The sequence below is a fragment of the Mastigoproctus giganteus genome, chromosome 1, assembly GCF_048544385.1.
Source record: "Mastigoproctus giganteus isolate SK-2022 chromosome 1, ASM4854438v1, whole genome shotgun sequence".
NCBI classification, from domain to species: domain Eukaryota; kingdom Metazoa; phylum Arthropoda; class Arachnida; order Uropygi; family Thelyphonidae; genus Mastigoproctus; species Mastigoproctus giganteus.
In genome coordinates, this window is record NC_143575.1 from 249,496,873 (window position 1) to 249,513,300 (window position 16,428).

Below are 16,428 nucleotides of genomic sequence, written 5' to 3' on the forward strand. Positions count from 1 at the left end.
ATATGGATGACATTATATTGAATCATCGTCAGATCTTGATGTGCTTCCTTATTATGAACATTTTAGAGAATTTAGATCTAGGTAATAAGGAAGCAGCACCAAGGTGTAAGGCAACTGAAGCTTGATGATTTCTTCAAGACCACTTCATCAACTGGATTTGTTTCACCAGAACCCCCTACCAGCAAGAAATTAATACCTCTCCCTCCATATGACAGTTGTTTCTGACTCTGAAAATTGATTCTTTCAATTAAGTTAATATTGAATATTATGTATCTTTTTTAACATTTTTTGTATGTTTTTTATTCAATGGAGTTTAAGAATTTTAAAGTATTTTTTCCCTCTAAAATGGATTAAATGAAAAAACTAATGTTCACATTGAAAACAACTTTGTGTAAGCTTTAAGGGGAAAAAAAATTTTAAAAAGTGGTGGAAACACTCCATTAGTTACATTGTACAGTTTTTGACGTGTTTAATTAAAATAAAGTTTGGTTCCTGTCGTAAATTTATTTTTAACAGAAAAATTACTCAATAGTATAAATTACTCAATGTACATTATAATAATATTTTGTTCATACTTATACATTATAATAACATTTTAATACATCCTGTATGTTGTTAAGTTCGTTATTAATACATGTTTTAATTAAAATAAATTCGATTTAACGGACTTTCGGCAATAGCAAACACCCCTTCCCCCCAATTAATCTGTTAAATCAAGGGCCTACTGTAATAATAATAATAACTAGAGTATTAAATATAATTATATATAATAATAAGAATAGTAATTGGAATATTAAAGAATTCATTTTGAAAGTTAAATTCTGAATTGTTATTACTTCACTAACCATATAAACCGTACTAGATAGGATGTATAATAGCTAAGCAATATATGATACTTGGAAATACTTTCATCTGAACTTTAAAACAAGATACAATACAATATCATAAATCTGGCATCCTCAGCTGAAAGGCAACTGCAAAAAACCATGGATCATCTTACATTTTAATTTTTTTTTTTTGGCTGATTCTGCATAAGCTCATACACTTGCTTTCTTGCATCACATGCCACTACTACTACATCTTGGTCATTGGCTAATTGGTTCAGATTTTCCTCACAGAAGACCATTTGTGAACACTTCTGTCGCAAACATAATCTTCATCCTGACCCAGATTTAAGGCTCGGGCAAAACAATATCTCAGTCATAGTAGAAGTCAAATTCCTTGGACTTATTTTTGACAAGAAGCTGACATTTCTACAACATGTTTGTCAGTTTAGGACAAGGTTTGTTAAAGGGCTTAACATCCTTTGTGCCCTGTTGTCAACTTTATGGGATGTGGATTGTTCTACCCTTCTTCATGTCTATCGAGCCCTTGTCCATTCCAAACTTGATTATGGATCTCAGGTTTATGGTTCTGCTAGAGATAGTGTACTTTGGTGGTTAGATCCAATCCAACCAGTGGGCCATCCAGACAGCCACTTGAGCATTTCGCACATCTCCCATCCAAAGCCTTTACGTTGAAGCAAATGAATCATCTCTATCACTTTGATGTAAGCAGTTGTCATTATAGTACACCTTTAAATTGAAATCCCTGCCCGATCATCCCATGTGGCATCAGTTTTCAAGCCACGATGGGAAAATCTCTACAACACCCATCAGTCTGTCAACAGATCTTTTGGTATTCGGATCAAAGGTCTGTTAAATGAACTAAACATGATGGTAGATAACGTTGCCCAGTCACAAAGCAATTCCTTCCACCCTGGCATGCTCATCTTCCAACTTGTGACTTCTCCCTTAGAGTCTGGGAGAAGGCTACTGTGCCACCAGTTGTCTACCAGCAACTCTTTGAATTACATAGAATGCAGCATTCTGACTTTCTGCCAGTCTACACAGACAGCTCAAAATCAAAATCTTATGTGGGATGTGCTGTTGTGTTTCTTGTGGGATCTCCTTTATCCAAGGAGACCCCACAAGAAACTAGCATTTATACTGCCGAGTAGCATGCAATAGAAATAACCCTTGATTACATTATAAACAGTGATTACCAAAGGTATATGATTTATAGTGAGTCATTAAGCATTTTACAGGCTCCACTATCGATGAAGTATCACACTCATCTGATCTTGTCCCGGATCCAGCAGATGCTCTCTCTCTCTCTCTCACACACACACACACACATACATAGAATCAGAATTTGACATTCACTTCTGCTGGATCCCAAGCCATATTGGGATTCAGGAAAGTGAATTAGCTGATACGGCTGCCAAATCATCTTAATTCCTGGATAATCATTGCCTGTCAGTCCCTTATACAGACTACAGGCAAATAATACACTCTAAATTATATTCCCAATGGCAAGATTCTTAGCACTGGCCACAAATAAACTACATCATATTAAGCCGGTAATCATGCAGTGGCAGTCCAGTCTACGCAGGGTCCGAAGAGAGGAAGTTGTTCTTGCTCATCTCCACATAGGTCATAGTCATCTAACACACTCCTTTTTGCTGAGTGGATGACCCACCTATGTGAAGTATGTAACAGTGTTTTTACTATTTGTTACGTTTTTATATAATGTCTTTCTTTTAGAGAAGCACGCCACTTATTTTTTATGACTTAATAATCTGGCTGAACCATTTACACTCAGTCAGATTTTAGGTGACAGAGACAACATGTGATGTTTTTAACTTTTTGCACTCAGTTAATTTATATACAAAGATTTATATTTTTATTGAACTCTATGCCTATTTATAGGCTACCAAAAATTTTTGTACTGGCTTTATTTACTTATGGTGCATTATGGCCTTAGCTGCCAATATGCTATTCAAAACCAAATCAATCAAGCATCCTCAGGAACATACATGAATTTTGAAAAATTTGGAACACATTTTTGAAAATTCCACTTTCTTGAAGGTTATGTGAATAATAACTATCAATACATATGCCTAAGAAATTTAAAACAGGAATCACCATATTCCTGGAATCAAAATGCATCCTACTATATATGTAGCATCTACTTAGTTTACTGTTGGAGCAGGAATTGTACAAAACGGATTTGGGTACAAATCTCTGTGTAATATTCTGCAGCAAAAGTCTAGACCATTGTTAATCTCTAGTCAAGTTATCTGCTGTAAATTATATGGGGATTATAGTGTCATTAACTGTGTTAATGATAATGTCCATCACATTAATGAACATGCAATATTACCTAAGATGCTGATGTACTCCAACAACATTACTAAATCCAGCTTTGTTAAACTATATATATTTTGAGCCAATTACTTAAATGAGTTTCTAGAAGTAGTTTTCTACAAGCTACACATTACTTTTGTTAGTATGGGTTGGGTAGATTGGATTTAATGGTTAGACTCTAATAGGACCCCCTGATATTCTACTCCCTCTCGAATGAAATAAATTCTGATTTTAATCACTTGCCTTATATCAGAAGCCCTTAAAGAAATGGAATATATTATTCATACTTAGCAGTTGATAAAGAATGAGTGGCATTAACTGCAGCCTTTTCTAAAACCATTTTAACGACAGAAAGTAAAGTCGAATTGCTCATGTCGTAATTGTACTTTATTGTATGCAGTAGTTATCTGCTATGGAACTACATTTTCTTTTGTCCATACTGCAGACAGTGTGTCTTAGTGAGTGAAAAGAAGGTATTCATGACTTTTAATTGTGTGTTTTTTTTTTTTTTTTTTTAACGTCAAGGTAGTTGTAGCAGTTAAGACAGTTAAAGCCTGAAATTCTTTGGTATGATTTTTGACATTTTCAAAGCAGTAAATCAAAGCAGTTGTCTCAGAAAGTGTTCAAGTTTTATAAAAAAAAAAAAAAAAAAATATATATATATATATATATATATATATATATATAAGAGTTAAGTTAATAATGGTAAGAGTTTTTTAAAGGTAAAATATGATATACTAGCTTATCAGGTAAACCATAAACCATGGCGGGTACCCAACGTGACCTGGAAAAAATCATTCTATGCCATGACATAAGCAATAAATTATAAACATATATAAAAATACCATTAAAATGTTAGTTATGGCAATAAGATACATTGCAAGGGACTGTGACTACTTAGTATTTATTATAATATTTATATTTATTATAACATTTAATATTTGCTTTGTTATACTTGGATATATATATATATATATATATATATATCCAAGTATAACAAAGCAAATATTGGTATAAACGTTTAGGGGAGGTAGGTAACATCTAAAGGAATGTGAATCGCATAGGAACCCATAACCGGAAACATCACTGTAAGTTGGTACCCGGTGCTGTTCATCAATTCACGAGAGGGAAAATTTCTGGTTTACTCATTCAAGCAGTAGTCACCGCATGAAGAGCATACATCGATATATGAACTGTGAGCTGGCAGACATGCACCTAATGTATGGATTAGCGGAGGGCAATGGACGAGCCGCTCAACGAATTTATGGAGAACACTTCCCAGACAGACATGTACCGGACCACCTTTTGTTTGCACGTGTGCATCAAAATTTGTGCGATTATGGGTCATTTAGAGGTAACAGGAGTAGTGCGGGCAGACCATGTTCCACGCGAACTCCCACCATGGAAAAAAAGTGTGTTGAATGCCTTCTAGAATAATCCTACTACCAGCACACGTGCCGTTGGCTCTGCCTTAGTAGTGTCTTGTTGCAGTGTACAGCGTGTCTGGCACGACGATTCCTTACACCCCTTTCATCTCCAAAGGATTCAGTTACTGCTCCCCCAAGATCATCCTTCACGTGTGGCTTTTGCGCAGTGGTTTCTCCAAGAAAGTGTTCAAGACTTGAATTTTCCAGCCTATGTTTTGGTCACAGATGAGGCTTATTTCACTCGGGAAGGCTTATTCAATCAGCACAATGCTCATTTGTGGGCTCACGACAACCCACACGGTGTGCGCCCCCATGCGGCACAATGTCGCTTCTCAATAAATGTGTGGGCAGGTATGGTAGGTGACTGCTTAGTCGGTCCATCCCGCATGAACTCTGCTAAATATCGGATCTTTCTTGAACAAGTTCTACCAGGGTTACTTGATGATGTTCCAGCAAATGTGAGACGCAACATTTGGTTTCAACATGATGGGGTGCCTGCCCATTATGGAAGGTGTGTTCGTGACCATTTGAACAGGCATTTTTGGCATCGATGGATTGTCCGTGGTGGACCCATTGCCTGGCCCCCACGCTCACCTGATTTATCGAGCCTTGATTTCTTTCTGTGGGGGCCCTCAAATCTATCGTGTGTGAATCGCCTGTGGAGATGGAAATGGATCTCGTGGTGAGACTTGTCTGTGCTGCTGCTACTGTCAAAGAAACTCCAGGTGTGTTCGACCATGTCCACCAATCCATGCTGCGTCGGTGTCACGCATGAATCGCATCTCATCGTGGAACCTCTGAGCATCTGTTGTAACATCATGAAATGCATCCATCTCGTACTCCATTGTTAATATTATGTCAAATAAATGTTTGCCACTAATTACTGTCTTGTGTCATTTCTGCTTCTTGTGCCTCTGCTACTATTTTCCCGTGACGTTTCCAGTTATGGGTTCCTATGCGATTCACATTCCTTTAGATGTTACCTACCTCCCCTAAACGTTTGTACCAATATTTTCGAGACACCCTGTATAATAAATTAATGGGAGTGAAACAATTCACGTAAATATAGCAGTCAGTGCAGGTTGCAAAAGTTTTAACCTTGTGATCTTCACATGACAAAATGATAAAAGCTTCATGACCGGCTTTTATTATTTTGTTATAATTTATGGTCAAGAAGTGCAGAATTTCTTCTGAAAATGCAAAAGGGCTAAGGATATTATTAGAGACGATGATGTGCTAGAAAAGCAACAAATTTTAAGTCAGTGATTTTACCTATTAAAGAAATATACTATATCAATAAGGAAGCTGGTGAGCATTGTATGTAAAGCCTAATAATTTTCGATGATAATGTGAAGAATGCAAGAAAGCAAAATTTTTTGACAAAGCCCTTAAAAATATCAAATTAAATTTTCTGGGGCATGGTGATTTTAGAAGTATTTGGATTCTGGTTCTTCTGTGCCTCTGCATTGTTCTACATAACATTGTAACGGATAGTTGGTAAAATTTAAAAGAATGTATGGAATATATAATGTATCAGTTGGGAGGAACTTTATTTTTTTCTTGTTCCTACAGGGATGTTAGCCTCTTGTACTGTAAAAGGATCCTTTTACAGGAGTTCCTAGGATTCAGTTCCAGATTTAGGAATAAGCCTTGACTTGAGTCCTTGATATTGCTTTTTGTGAAAATAAAAATCTATAATTACATATTCTTTGGCCTCTTCACATGTTTTGACATAGGGCATCATGTTTAACTCCAGCCTTGCTAGCATACTTATTATCAGTTTGCTGTAATGCAAAATTTTTAAAGAGAAGAAGCAATAGTACCAGCTAGTTAGACTGTATCGTATTAACCAAGAGGAAGAGGAGTGTTCCTTTCAGTTGATAGATACATCTGTCATAAATCAGTCATTATATGAGAATGACTGATTCAAAAAAAATTAATAAAAAAAAAAATAAAAAAAAAAAAGGTTAGGAAAACTATCTTTAAATCAATTAAGGCAGTATTAATAATAACTATTCTCATTAGGGGAACCATCTTTAGGGGAAATGGTTTAGGAACCTCTGTCTTATGTACTAGTCTAAATACACTGGATTTGTATTAGTAAAGATAAAACTGCATTCTCCCAGCTGTTTCACTTATTAGATAGATGTTAAAAATCCACACTGGGAATTCTTTATGAATATTGTTATAGCAACAGCTGAAATAACTCTTAATGATCATAACTCAGATATAAAATCATATGCATTGAAGGTTAAAGTTAGCAAAAAGAGGAAGTGGTAAATTTGAAGTTTGACTTAATGGGTTAGCAACATGTAATCAGTTTGTCTGATTAATGTGATTAAGCACATTTAACCTCAAGAGCACTTGGGTATGCAGCCAATTAAAAACTGGCAGAGCCTGATTGTAACTAAGCTCTGACCTTAATTGGGAAGATTTTTTTTTTTTTTTGTTCATTACAGTGATGTCTGCCTCTTGATGTAGCTTAGCAGGGAATATGTAATGTGTACATGGAAATAGGATATTTTTTTGGTTTTTTGAAAATTTATAACAGTTAAATGTAGCAGAATCTTTTGTAACAAAAGAATGAGATGAAATATGATTCTTGCATATGATGACAATGCAGAAGTGAAAAGCATAAGAAGCATGAAGTAGGTTAAGTAATATTCACTTCAGTTCAGAAATTGAAAGTCATCTGAGGGTGAATGAACTATGATAAAAATCAAGTTTCAAGAAAGCACTCTGGCTAAATGTCATATAACTTGACTGTATTTAAAACATCCCAGTGTAACAAGTAAATGTGGAAAAAAAAAGAAGAAATTCATCATTACATTGTTATGTTAAAAAAAAAAAGACAGTTATAAAATAAAGGTTTTTTGTAATAAATTTTAAATCATTATACAGGTTTGCCTTAATCTGTACTGTAATGCCAAAGCATCTTATTAAATTTACCTTTCTAATTTCAAAAGAACTAATTCAGCAAAAAACTACCACTGATGACTACCTGTAGCACTGCTTGCAGTTACACTTAGAAAGTCTATCTTAATAAAAAGGTATTGTTTAGTTACTATTAAAACTGAAAAAAAACTTAACTTACATTTCATTATTCACATCTAACCTTCCATTACTTGTGCCTTTGATTTAACAAAGATACCTGCATGGCATCTGTGAGAGATTCTTTTTTGTTTTAATTCTAAAAACAGTAATATTTGGCTTTTTTTATTGAATTGAAAACAGTGATCTATTAATTATGATTTGCTAAATGTCACTCATCTACTGGATTGAAACACAGATGCTTATGTGATGTTTGGAGTATGCAAAGTGAACATTTGTATTTTTATCAGCTCTTCACATTTAGCTGGCAAAAGTAAGATTAGACATTTGCTGCTGTTGTTTCACTGACACTATGTGAGAATGTGACTTGCTTAGAAGAAATAAAGATGCATTTTTGTGCCTGTTGTGTTAAATATCAAACAAAAAATTATCTCATAATTCATAGTATATCGAAATGAAAACAGAATATATTGTATATAACCACTTAGAACATATTGGTGGGTAATGGTGCATGGAAGGATTTGATTTTATTTACAAATTAAATAATGTGTCATACTATCAACTGAAGGATAAAGTTTGCAATCCCTTTCTTCTGAAATTCATCCTTAACAAATTTGAGGGCATATGACAGATCTATGATGCTCAGTATGTTCTACATTGATATTGATATTTGTATTAGAGAAGTTTTTACCTCAATATAACATCTAGAACACTTCCGTATGATACTCTCCAGAAATTAAAACAAATATTCATTTTAATTTCTGGAGATTATCATCTGGAAATGTTCTACGTATCGTATTGAGGTAAACTTCTCTTATTCTTCTACAAATGCTTAACAAATGTAACAGCAATACTTTTATTAATAACAAATGTTATGTGCTAAATGGCATAGTCTACAAGCAAAGCAGGTTAGAAGAGAATATGTGCCAACAAGTACAGTGAAGTGCTTAAAAGAAAAAATTGTCTTGCTATTGAACTATCAGTAACATCACCTATAAGATTATTTTAGAGTATATCAGTTTTAAAAAATTAACTAATATGTCAAGTTTTATGCCATGTTCTCCTTATGTATAATTGACTTTTTGCTGTTAAGAAATTCAAAATACTATATTCCATTTGGCTAACCTTTATAAGGCTTTTTCCACTTGAGAAAGGAGTCTGATCCAAATTTATTTTGATTTTTGGGTAAGCATAACATTTCAAACATTTTTGTCGTTGTTATTGGCGTTTGATGATGCATAAGCTGCTATGGCTATAATGCATTTCAAACGTTGAAATTCTCCGTATATTTAAATTTTTCTGCTGTATTTCTTTACATATGTAAAGAAATGGACACTTTGAGCTTTTATTTTCATCATTTTAAAATCAGTATTAAAATTTTGTACAAAAAAGTCAGCATTATCTTTTACTGACAACCCTGAGCAAAGAAACAAATAGCTTCTTTAGTACTTGATCACCTACTACTGTATCTATTGGTAATATTTGAAGAAAGCACATAACTTGCCATTCTCCAAGTGAATTGAATGTGCTTTGATATGCATTTCATAGTGAAAATTTTGTGCAGATAGCACATAATTTTATATATCAGAAAGGTTATGTTACCATAATCTGAACACAACAAACTGGTAAAAAAAAAAATATCTTGTCAAAAAGATTTGTGGCCATATTAGTATGCAACATTTTCATCACCAGGCATAAACAAAACAAAGAAACAAAAAAATAATCTGCATTAAAGATGATGAAAAAAACCCATGAATAAAGCCATTTGTACTGCATTTGTGCATATGAATAAAGCTTATAATATGCCAGCAGACAGAATGATATTGGTAATTTGAGTTGTAGAGAAAGTATACATTGATAAAACACTTGAGGTGATACTATTTGATTGTTGAATTGAACTCAAAAAATATTAAGATATGCTGAAAATTACACATGAATGCACTTTTTAATATTGTTCTCATAGTAATTTAAACATGAAAAAACCTCTACAAATTGGTTCCCCAAATGTTTGAATGCATTCCAGAACTGAACCTTCCAAGCCATTTTAATTAATTTTGATGAATGAAATTTGGCTCTCTTACAATGATCCTGAAATGAAATGATAGTTTATGTGATGGCAACAGTCAATGTCATCACATCAAAAAGTTCCAAGTTTCAAAGATTCTCTGGGCGAGCACTTAGCATTATTTTTCTGGGATAGTGCAAGAATAATCATGATAGTTACCCAGAAAAAGTAAATTATTATTGAAGATTATTATTGTTCCTTGGATCTTTTTAAGGAAAAATTGAGGAAAAAAAAAAGGGGGGGGGGATTCTTCCAGGACAATGCACTGTTTCCTAAACCTTATGCAATGATGAAAAAATTAAAGGAAATAATCATCCAGGTGAACCAACATTCATTGTGCTTGCCCCCAGATTATTTATTTTCTCATAAGTGAAGCAATTAAAATATGGACAGGTTCAGATTTTTTTTTTTTTTTAACTAACAAAAAAAAATGAAATATGTTAACAAATTCATTAGCCTTCAGGGAAAATATTTTAAAGAAGTGTGCAATTTCATTTATCTAGCTCATTTTTTTTTTTATAGGGTAGACTTAAAACTTATCAGTGCCAAATAATGACACCATCACATCTGCTAGCAGGTTAAATGCCGTGTTGTTAGCAGTGGCAGTTCTAGGTAGAGGCTTTTTTTTTTTTTTATTATTGCTACATGTTGATTAAAGCCTAATGATTCTCTGAACACTTTAGCCTGCTTTAGCCCCCCCCCACCTTTAGAAATTCTTGGAACTGCCACTGGTTGTTAGCATTACACTTGCAATTACTAACTTCTCTGTAATGCTTTCTACATTTGGAGTATGTTGTAAAGATGGTTGGGGGGTTCCATATGAATTGTTCTGATGCCAGGTCCATCCACTTCAGCTATTACTGAGCTGTTATCTTTACTGTCCAGCAGGCAAACAGTGGCACGTTATACCTTCATGGGGCCCAAGGCAAAATGGAATTTGGCCTCCATCTAAAGAAAAAAAGACAACAAAACAAATTATATGACATAAGAACTAAATATAAAATTTCATCAAAATCGGTAAGACCATTTATGAAAAAATGTAATTTTCAAATTAATCTTCGAGTAAAGTTCATTGACCCTAAGCAGGTAGAAAATTCAGTTGCCGATAAAAATCACTTTAAAATATTATTAAAAACAAAAATTCAAATTATTATATTAGGGTCACCTGTAATTCATTACGTAAACCCATATTCTGTGTCTTCAAATTGCATGTGTTCGCTGGTAGATTTGCCTGTTTTTCTGGACCAAAAAACCCCCTAGTTTCTTGAGGGGGAAAACTTGCTATCTACACCTGAGACCGACTAACTCAGCCACTGAGTGAAAAAAGCCCATTAAAGTTCCTCGCATCATTGATGGGATTTGAACCCGGGCCTTTTCCACCTGGTGTGGGGAGGACAGTGACAGTACCACTGTGCCCACACAGACATTAGTAAAAATAGCGATGAGTTTTTGAAACAGTGATTTGGGGGGGGGGGGGGCCTCTTATCAGGACCCTAGGCAGATGTCTTTTTTTGCCTATAGGATAATGCCCCATTGGAACTTAAGGATCTCTCTCTTGCTCTCTCTCTTTTCACCTTTTGGGAATGTTATTTATGAGACAAAAATCACCTTCACCATTACACTATTGTATCCAGTTTCATGTGAACTTTAAACAAAAATTATCAAATATGGACAATTACTTGAAGGATAGCTATCAGCAATAGTATGCTCATGTCGAGATTTTTAAGGGGCTAAATGCAGAAAAGAACATGCCACCCCTTGTCACTACATGAAAAGGTTCCAGTAATCCAATAATATTATATTCATTTTGCTGCCATGTTAATACATAAAAAAGGTTCCATTATTGCCACTCATTTTGTTGTCCCTAAGAGCTGGCATTTGAATGCAGTTGCTTCTGGACTTCTATCTTAACTTGACTTTGAATATGGCAGATTGCAAACTCTAGTATTGGAGGAAAGGGCTTGCTTTAAAAAAAGCATGATATATAAAACTCTGTCATAAAAAGTTAAGTAATATATATGCTGAAGTGTAATAATTTTGATTCTACTTTGTGTACGTTGCATATATATGTTAAATTATATTATATTAAATTAAAAGCATTTAAAAAATACTTTTAATTATTAAAAAGTGCAACTTATTGACTTGAATTCAGCATTAGACCACTGTAATAAAATAGACAAATATGTGAATGCAGTTGTACATGTCTTTGGGTTGACCATGGTTCAAGCCTACACGGTTGCTAAATGTGATGCTGTTATTGTTTTCTCTATTATGTGTGTGGCACACTATGGCCATAATTGCCAATGCACCTAAGAAATCTCTAAATCAATTAATCAACCAACCAACCAACCAACCAATCTATCCTGTGAGCTCTATGTATGGTTGTCCTGGAGCATAAACAGAAAATTTATTTATATATCCATATTATAAATTGCTTTTAATTATCAGGAAGAGTAATGCAGTAGTTAAGTTTAAATCTCAACACAGGACACCAGGCTGAACTTGTAACTTACTCTTTGTTTTTTTTTAGTTAATTTGTACTGACTATTAAAAATGTATAAATGGCCATTTTAAATGAATGTAGTTGGTACTGGGCTCAATAAATATGCTTTCCCCATAGAAATAGGACCTTTATTTTCAGTATTGCATAAAAACAGTTCTTCTTGCCAGTCAAAGTGCCTTTACTTTTAAATGCATGTTGTTTGTTTAAACCTCTATGTAACTGTGCCTTTTTATCCTATTTATTGGTGGAAATTAAATCAAAAACTTTTCTTGAAAGGTATTATAAGTTATTGCTAGGAAAGCAGACTTGTTTTACAGTGTAAAACTGTAAATACTATTAAAAAGGAGGGAAGTTATTGTACCCAGTGCACCTTCTCATGGGCTAATAAATAGTTGTTTTGTGAGAGTGGTATGACTCTTCCATAACTTTGAACTCTGTGAAGTTAAACTCCACAAGAAATTAAAGAGATAGTAGTGATTAGTTATGGTAATAATGTGAATTATTTATGAACTTGTAAATACCTGAAGTAATTAATTACTTATTTCATATCAAAACAGAATGGAGTTCAGTGCCACTGACCATAGTAATTTAGTGAGAAAATAAATAAGAAAAAGCTGCAGTAATCTCAATGGAAAAAGAAAGTAATTTTTCATGTTTTGTTTTTTAACTGTTTAATGTTGAGAGTTGTATTTTTGATCATATTTGCATTAATGGATCATATTATTGACTATATGACCATTCTTTCATAAATATGACTATTACTGCATGCACTTTGTGCAGATTATTTTTGTATTCTTTTAATAGATATTCTGTGAAGTAAGGTGAGATGAATCACGCTGTCTCTAAGATGCACTATCAGCAGCAGAAACACTCACTTCCTGCCAGATGAATCATTTCCTCTGATTTATCAGTTGATTATACTGTATTCCAAAATAAAATGAAAATTTGTGTCTGTTTGCCTTAGTGTTTTTTGAAATTGTTTACTAATATTTTATTTACCGATGTAAAATAGTAACAGAAAAATGCATTTTGAAAAATCCTCTGAGAAATAACTGCTTTACTGTGTGGAAATTGATATCACTGCTATATGTAATTGACATGTATTCAGTTTCAGTAGTAGCATTTTAAATCCAGTAACTAATTAGGTAGTCACATGTAGATGGATTAGAATATCTTTCACTATAAAAATTTACTATAAAAGAACAAGTTTAACTTTGTTATTTGTGATCAAGTTACACCATCTGTCATATTTTTTTTTCTGCTCTCAGGGACATTCTGTCAGATACCATTAAGGCAATTACAGTAATCAGTTTACAGTATTTCTTTACTTATTGGATTTGCATCATTTGTTTTAAAAAAAACCCTATCTTCAACTGCTATGTGCATACACATTTGATTTTTCCTATAAAATGCAAGACGAGAAAGGATATGCCCTAGTTTGGTAATTATGATTATTCCCTATGAAAAAGCTATATAAAATATCAATAAATCTTAGATACATTTAACTTGCCACAGTGTGGACAAGTTGGTAAGGCAGCTTTACAAACTTAAAGAGAAGAGTCTGTTATCTTACAGATTTTTTGGTAGAATAATTATATGTAAAGATTTATGCAATTAAAACGTGGTTACATGTTTTTTCCCCCTGTTTCAGGAAGTGGTTATCGAATCCTGTACGAAAACTGAGCCATGGTCGTTTGGATAGATCAAGCAGTGATATTTCTAAAGCCAGTATCAAGAAAAGAAGTTCTGAACCTTCAAAGGTAATATATTATATTTATTATTAGTAAATTGATAAGAGGAGTTTACCTCAATATAGTACGTGGAACACTTCCGTATGATACCCTCCAGAAATTAAAACGGAAAAATCGACAACTTACCGGTACATTAAAGTAAAATATAAATAATTAAAGTGAAATATAAATAATTAAATAATCAATTTAACACAATTCAAAATCAGTTCAAAACAATTAAAATTCAAATTAACGCAATTGAGTAATACAACTCTGATTATTATTACCAACGTAGAACATATTGAGTAATACAACTCTGATTCATACTATCTATATTTATTATATGAACTGCTGTAGTTGATAGGATTTAGAACGAGACAGTGGAACCTGATTAAGACACAAAACCGGTGCCCCCGTAGCCAGGTGGGTAGGAGCAGCAGTGCATAGCACACGCTTCTTGATTAGACCGGGGTTCGAGCCCGTGCTCACCAAATACGGAGGATGCGGAAAGGTCAGGGAATGACCACCACATATCCCTGGAGCAATATGGCCTTAGTTGCTAATTCTCCTAAAAACCAAATAACAAACAAGACACAAAACCAAATATGGTAAAGTATTGGTTATCATAAAATGTATGGCTTACTCTGAAAATTGTTTTCAGTCCCATGCAGATTCAATGAAAATATCTTTTGGAGACTCAATGTTGGGACATGAGTAATCACTTATAAAAAAAATTCAGAAGCACCATAGCAATGAAATAATGATACTATATAAAACTCTTTCCTGCCTTCAGTTCATTACTTTTGCAACTTTAATTCACAGTATACCTTTAAGAAAATGTGAATCTGTAGATAATTTTTCTATTTATAATTTGACAAATAGTGAAGCAAACCAAGACAAAAAAAGTAAAATGCTGCCTTATAGACCTTCAGTGCCCACTATCTCAGATACAGAAAAAAGTGCAACTTATTATTGTGTATTTCTTATCTAAAATATTCTGATTCTTATCTAAAATATTCTAAAATATACTGATTCCTCTGTAATAGCTATTAAATGTAGAAAAACTTTGCCATAAGAATTAAGGTGCAGAAGTATATAGAAAATAATTGGTTATTCTTATATCACATTTTTAGGAAGTCATTTCATTTATAAACATATTTTTGCAGTTTATAAAATAAGCAGAAATTATTAATATCTGTGAATAATTTTATTTTTAATGATACCTTCAAGAATAAATTCTTTAAGTTAATACAGATGAATTTCTAAAAATAATTTTTATAAAACATCCAAAAGATGTAAGGTAAAAACTGATTGCAGTTAGCATCAGTGAAGACACATTAATAGGATTAACATACATAAGGATTCAGATGTGATCAAAGTAAGACAAGTCTATTGCAGCCAAGTTAAAAGTTATTCTTGGAATGAATATCGTTGAGAGCAAAAGTTGCTAAAGACATAATCTTGATATAGAACCATTGTACTATTTGGTTGAGTGGGATTTTTGTGAATAAATGATAGTGTGTTTTTCCTCTTCACAAGACTATCAGTTTGGAAGGTGCTGTTATTTTGTTGATTTTTTTAAAGAAACAAACTTTGTTTCGATAAGTCACACAAAATATGAAAAAACTAATAACTTATTGGAATTTTTGGCTAATGACTTTTTAAAACTTTAAGTGCGATAACGAATACTTTCAAATCATGCATTTATTTCTGTGTACTGAGTTATCCTAATGTATGACAACATTAGTATAACTCAGTGCAACATGCAAAGAAAACTGGGCGTCTCTCTAAAAATGAGTAGAGTCAATGCATAAGTGAGTAATTATTAACTAACATTGCCTTTTCTTGGATAGAATCTAGAAGTTTGAGTGGTTTTGAGGGTGCTACCTTAGATGTAGGAACAATGTCCAGTGATGGAACATATTTGTGATTGGCATGTAGCTGTTAAAAAGTAATGCCAAAAATATTTTTTTTTTTTTTTTTTTTTTAATGTAGAGGAAGCAATATTTGTAATGTTGTTGATATGATTTTGTTTAGCAGTCTAGTTGATCAATATTAGGGTGAGATCAGCAAATTCCTTTTTGGAAGAAGTAAGGAATAAAGAAGCAAATCCTTTTCAACACTGGAGAGAACTGCTTGAATTCTAAAAAACACATTAAGGAATGAGTGGACTCGAGAAGTCATAACTGTTTGTGTAATTGGAGAGAATACCAATGTCAACCGATTTGCAACTTACCAACTGGGTAAGTTGCAAAAATTGGAAAGCAGGACATAACAGAAGCGTTCTTGCAAGGCTTTTATATAATTGCAAACGTTGGTGACCAGATAAATGTGCACATGAAAAAAGCCCATACAAAAATTCTGCACAGAAAAAAACCACGCTGTCATAAATGCTCACACAAAAAATACCCACATGGAAAATTGTGGGTATATTATAAAGTAGAATATTTGGATGTAAATGTTT

General features: G+C 33.2%; 1 protein-coding gene across 3 annotated transcripts in view; it reads left to right on the forward strand.

Moving 5' to 3' along the window:
- The window catches only part of LOC150091743 (triple functional domain protein-like), a 402,788-nt gene that overhangs the window by 222,543 nt on the left and 163,817 nt on the right, over positions 1–16,428 (forward strand). For all 3 annotated transcript variants that reach the window (XM_090376799.1, XM_090376800.1, XM_090376801.1), the window contains one exon: positions 13,886–13,994. In XM_090376799.1, the coding sequence (XP_090232925.1) occupies positions 13,886–13,994 (109 nt within the window). The remainder of the gene's footprint in view (positions 1–13,885; positions 13,995–16,428) is intronic.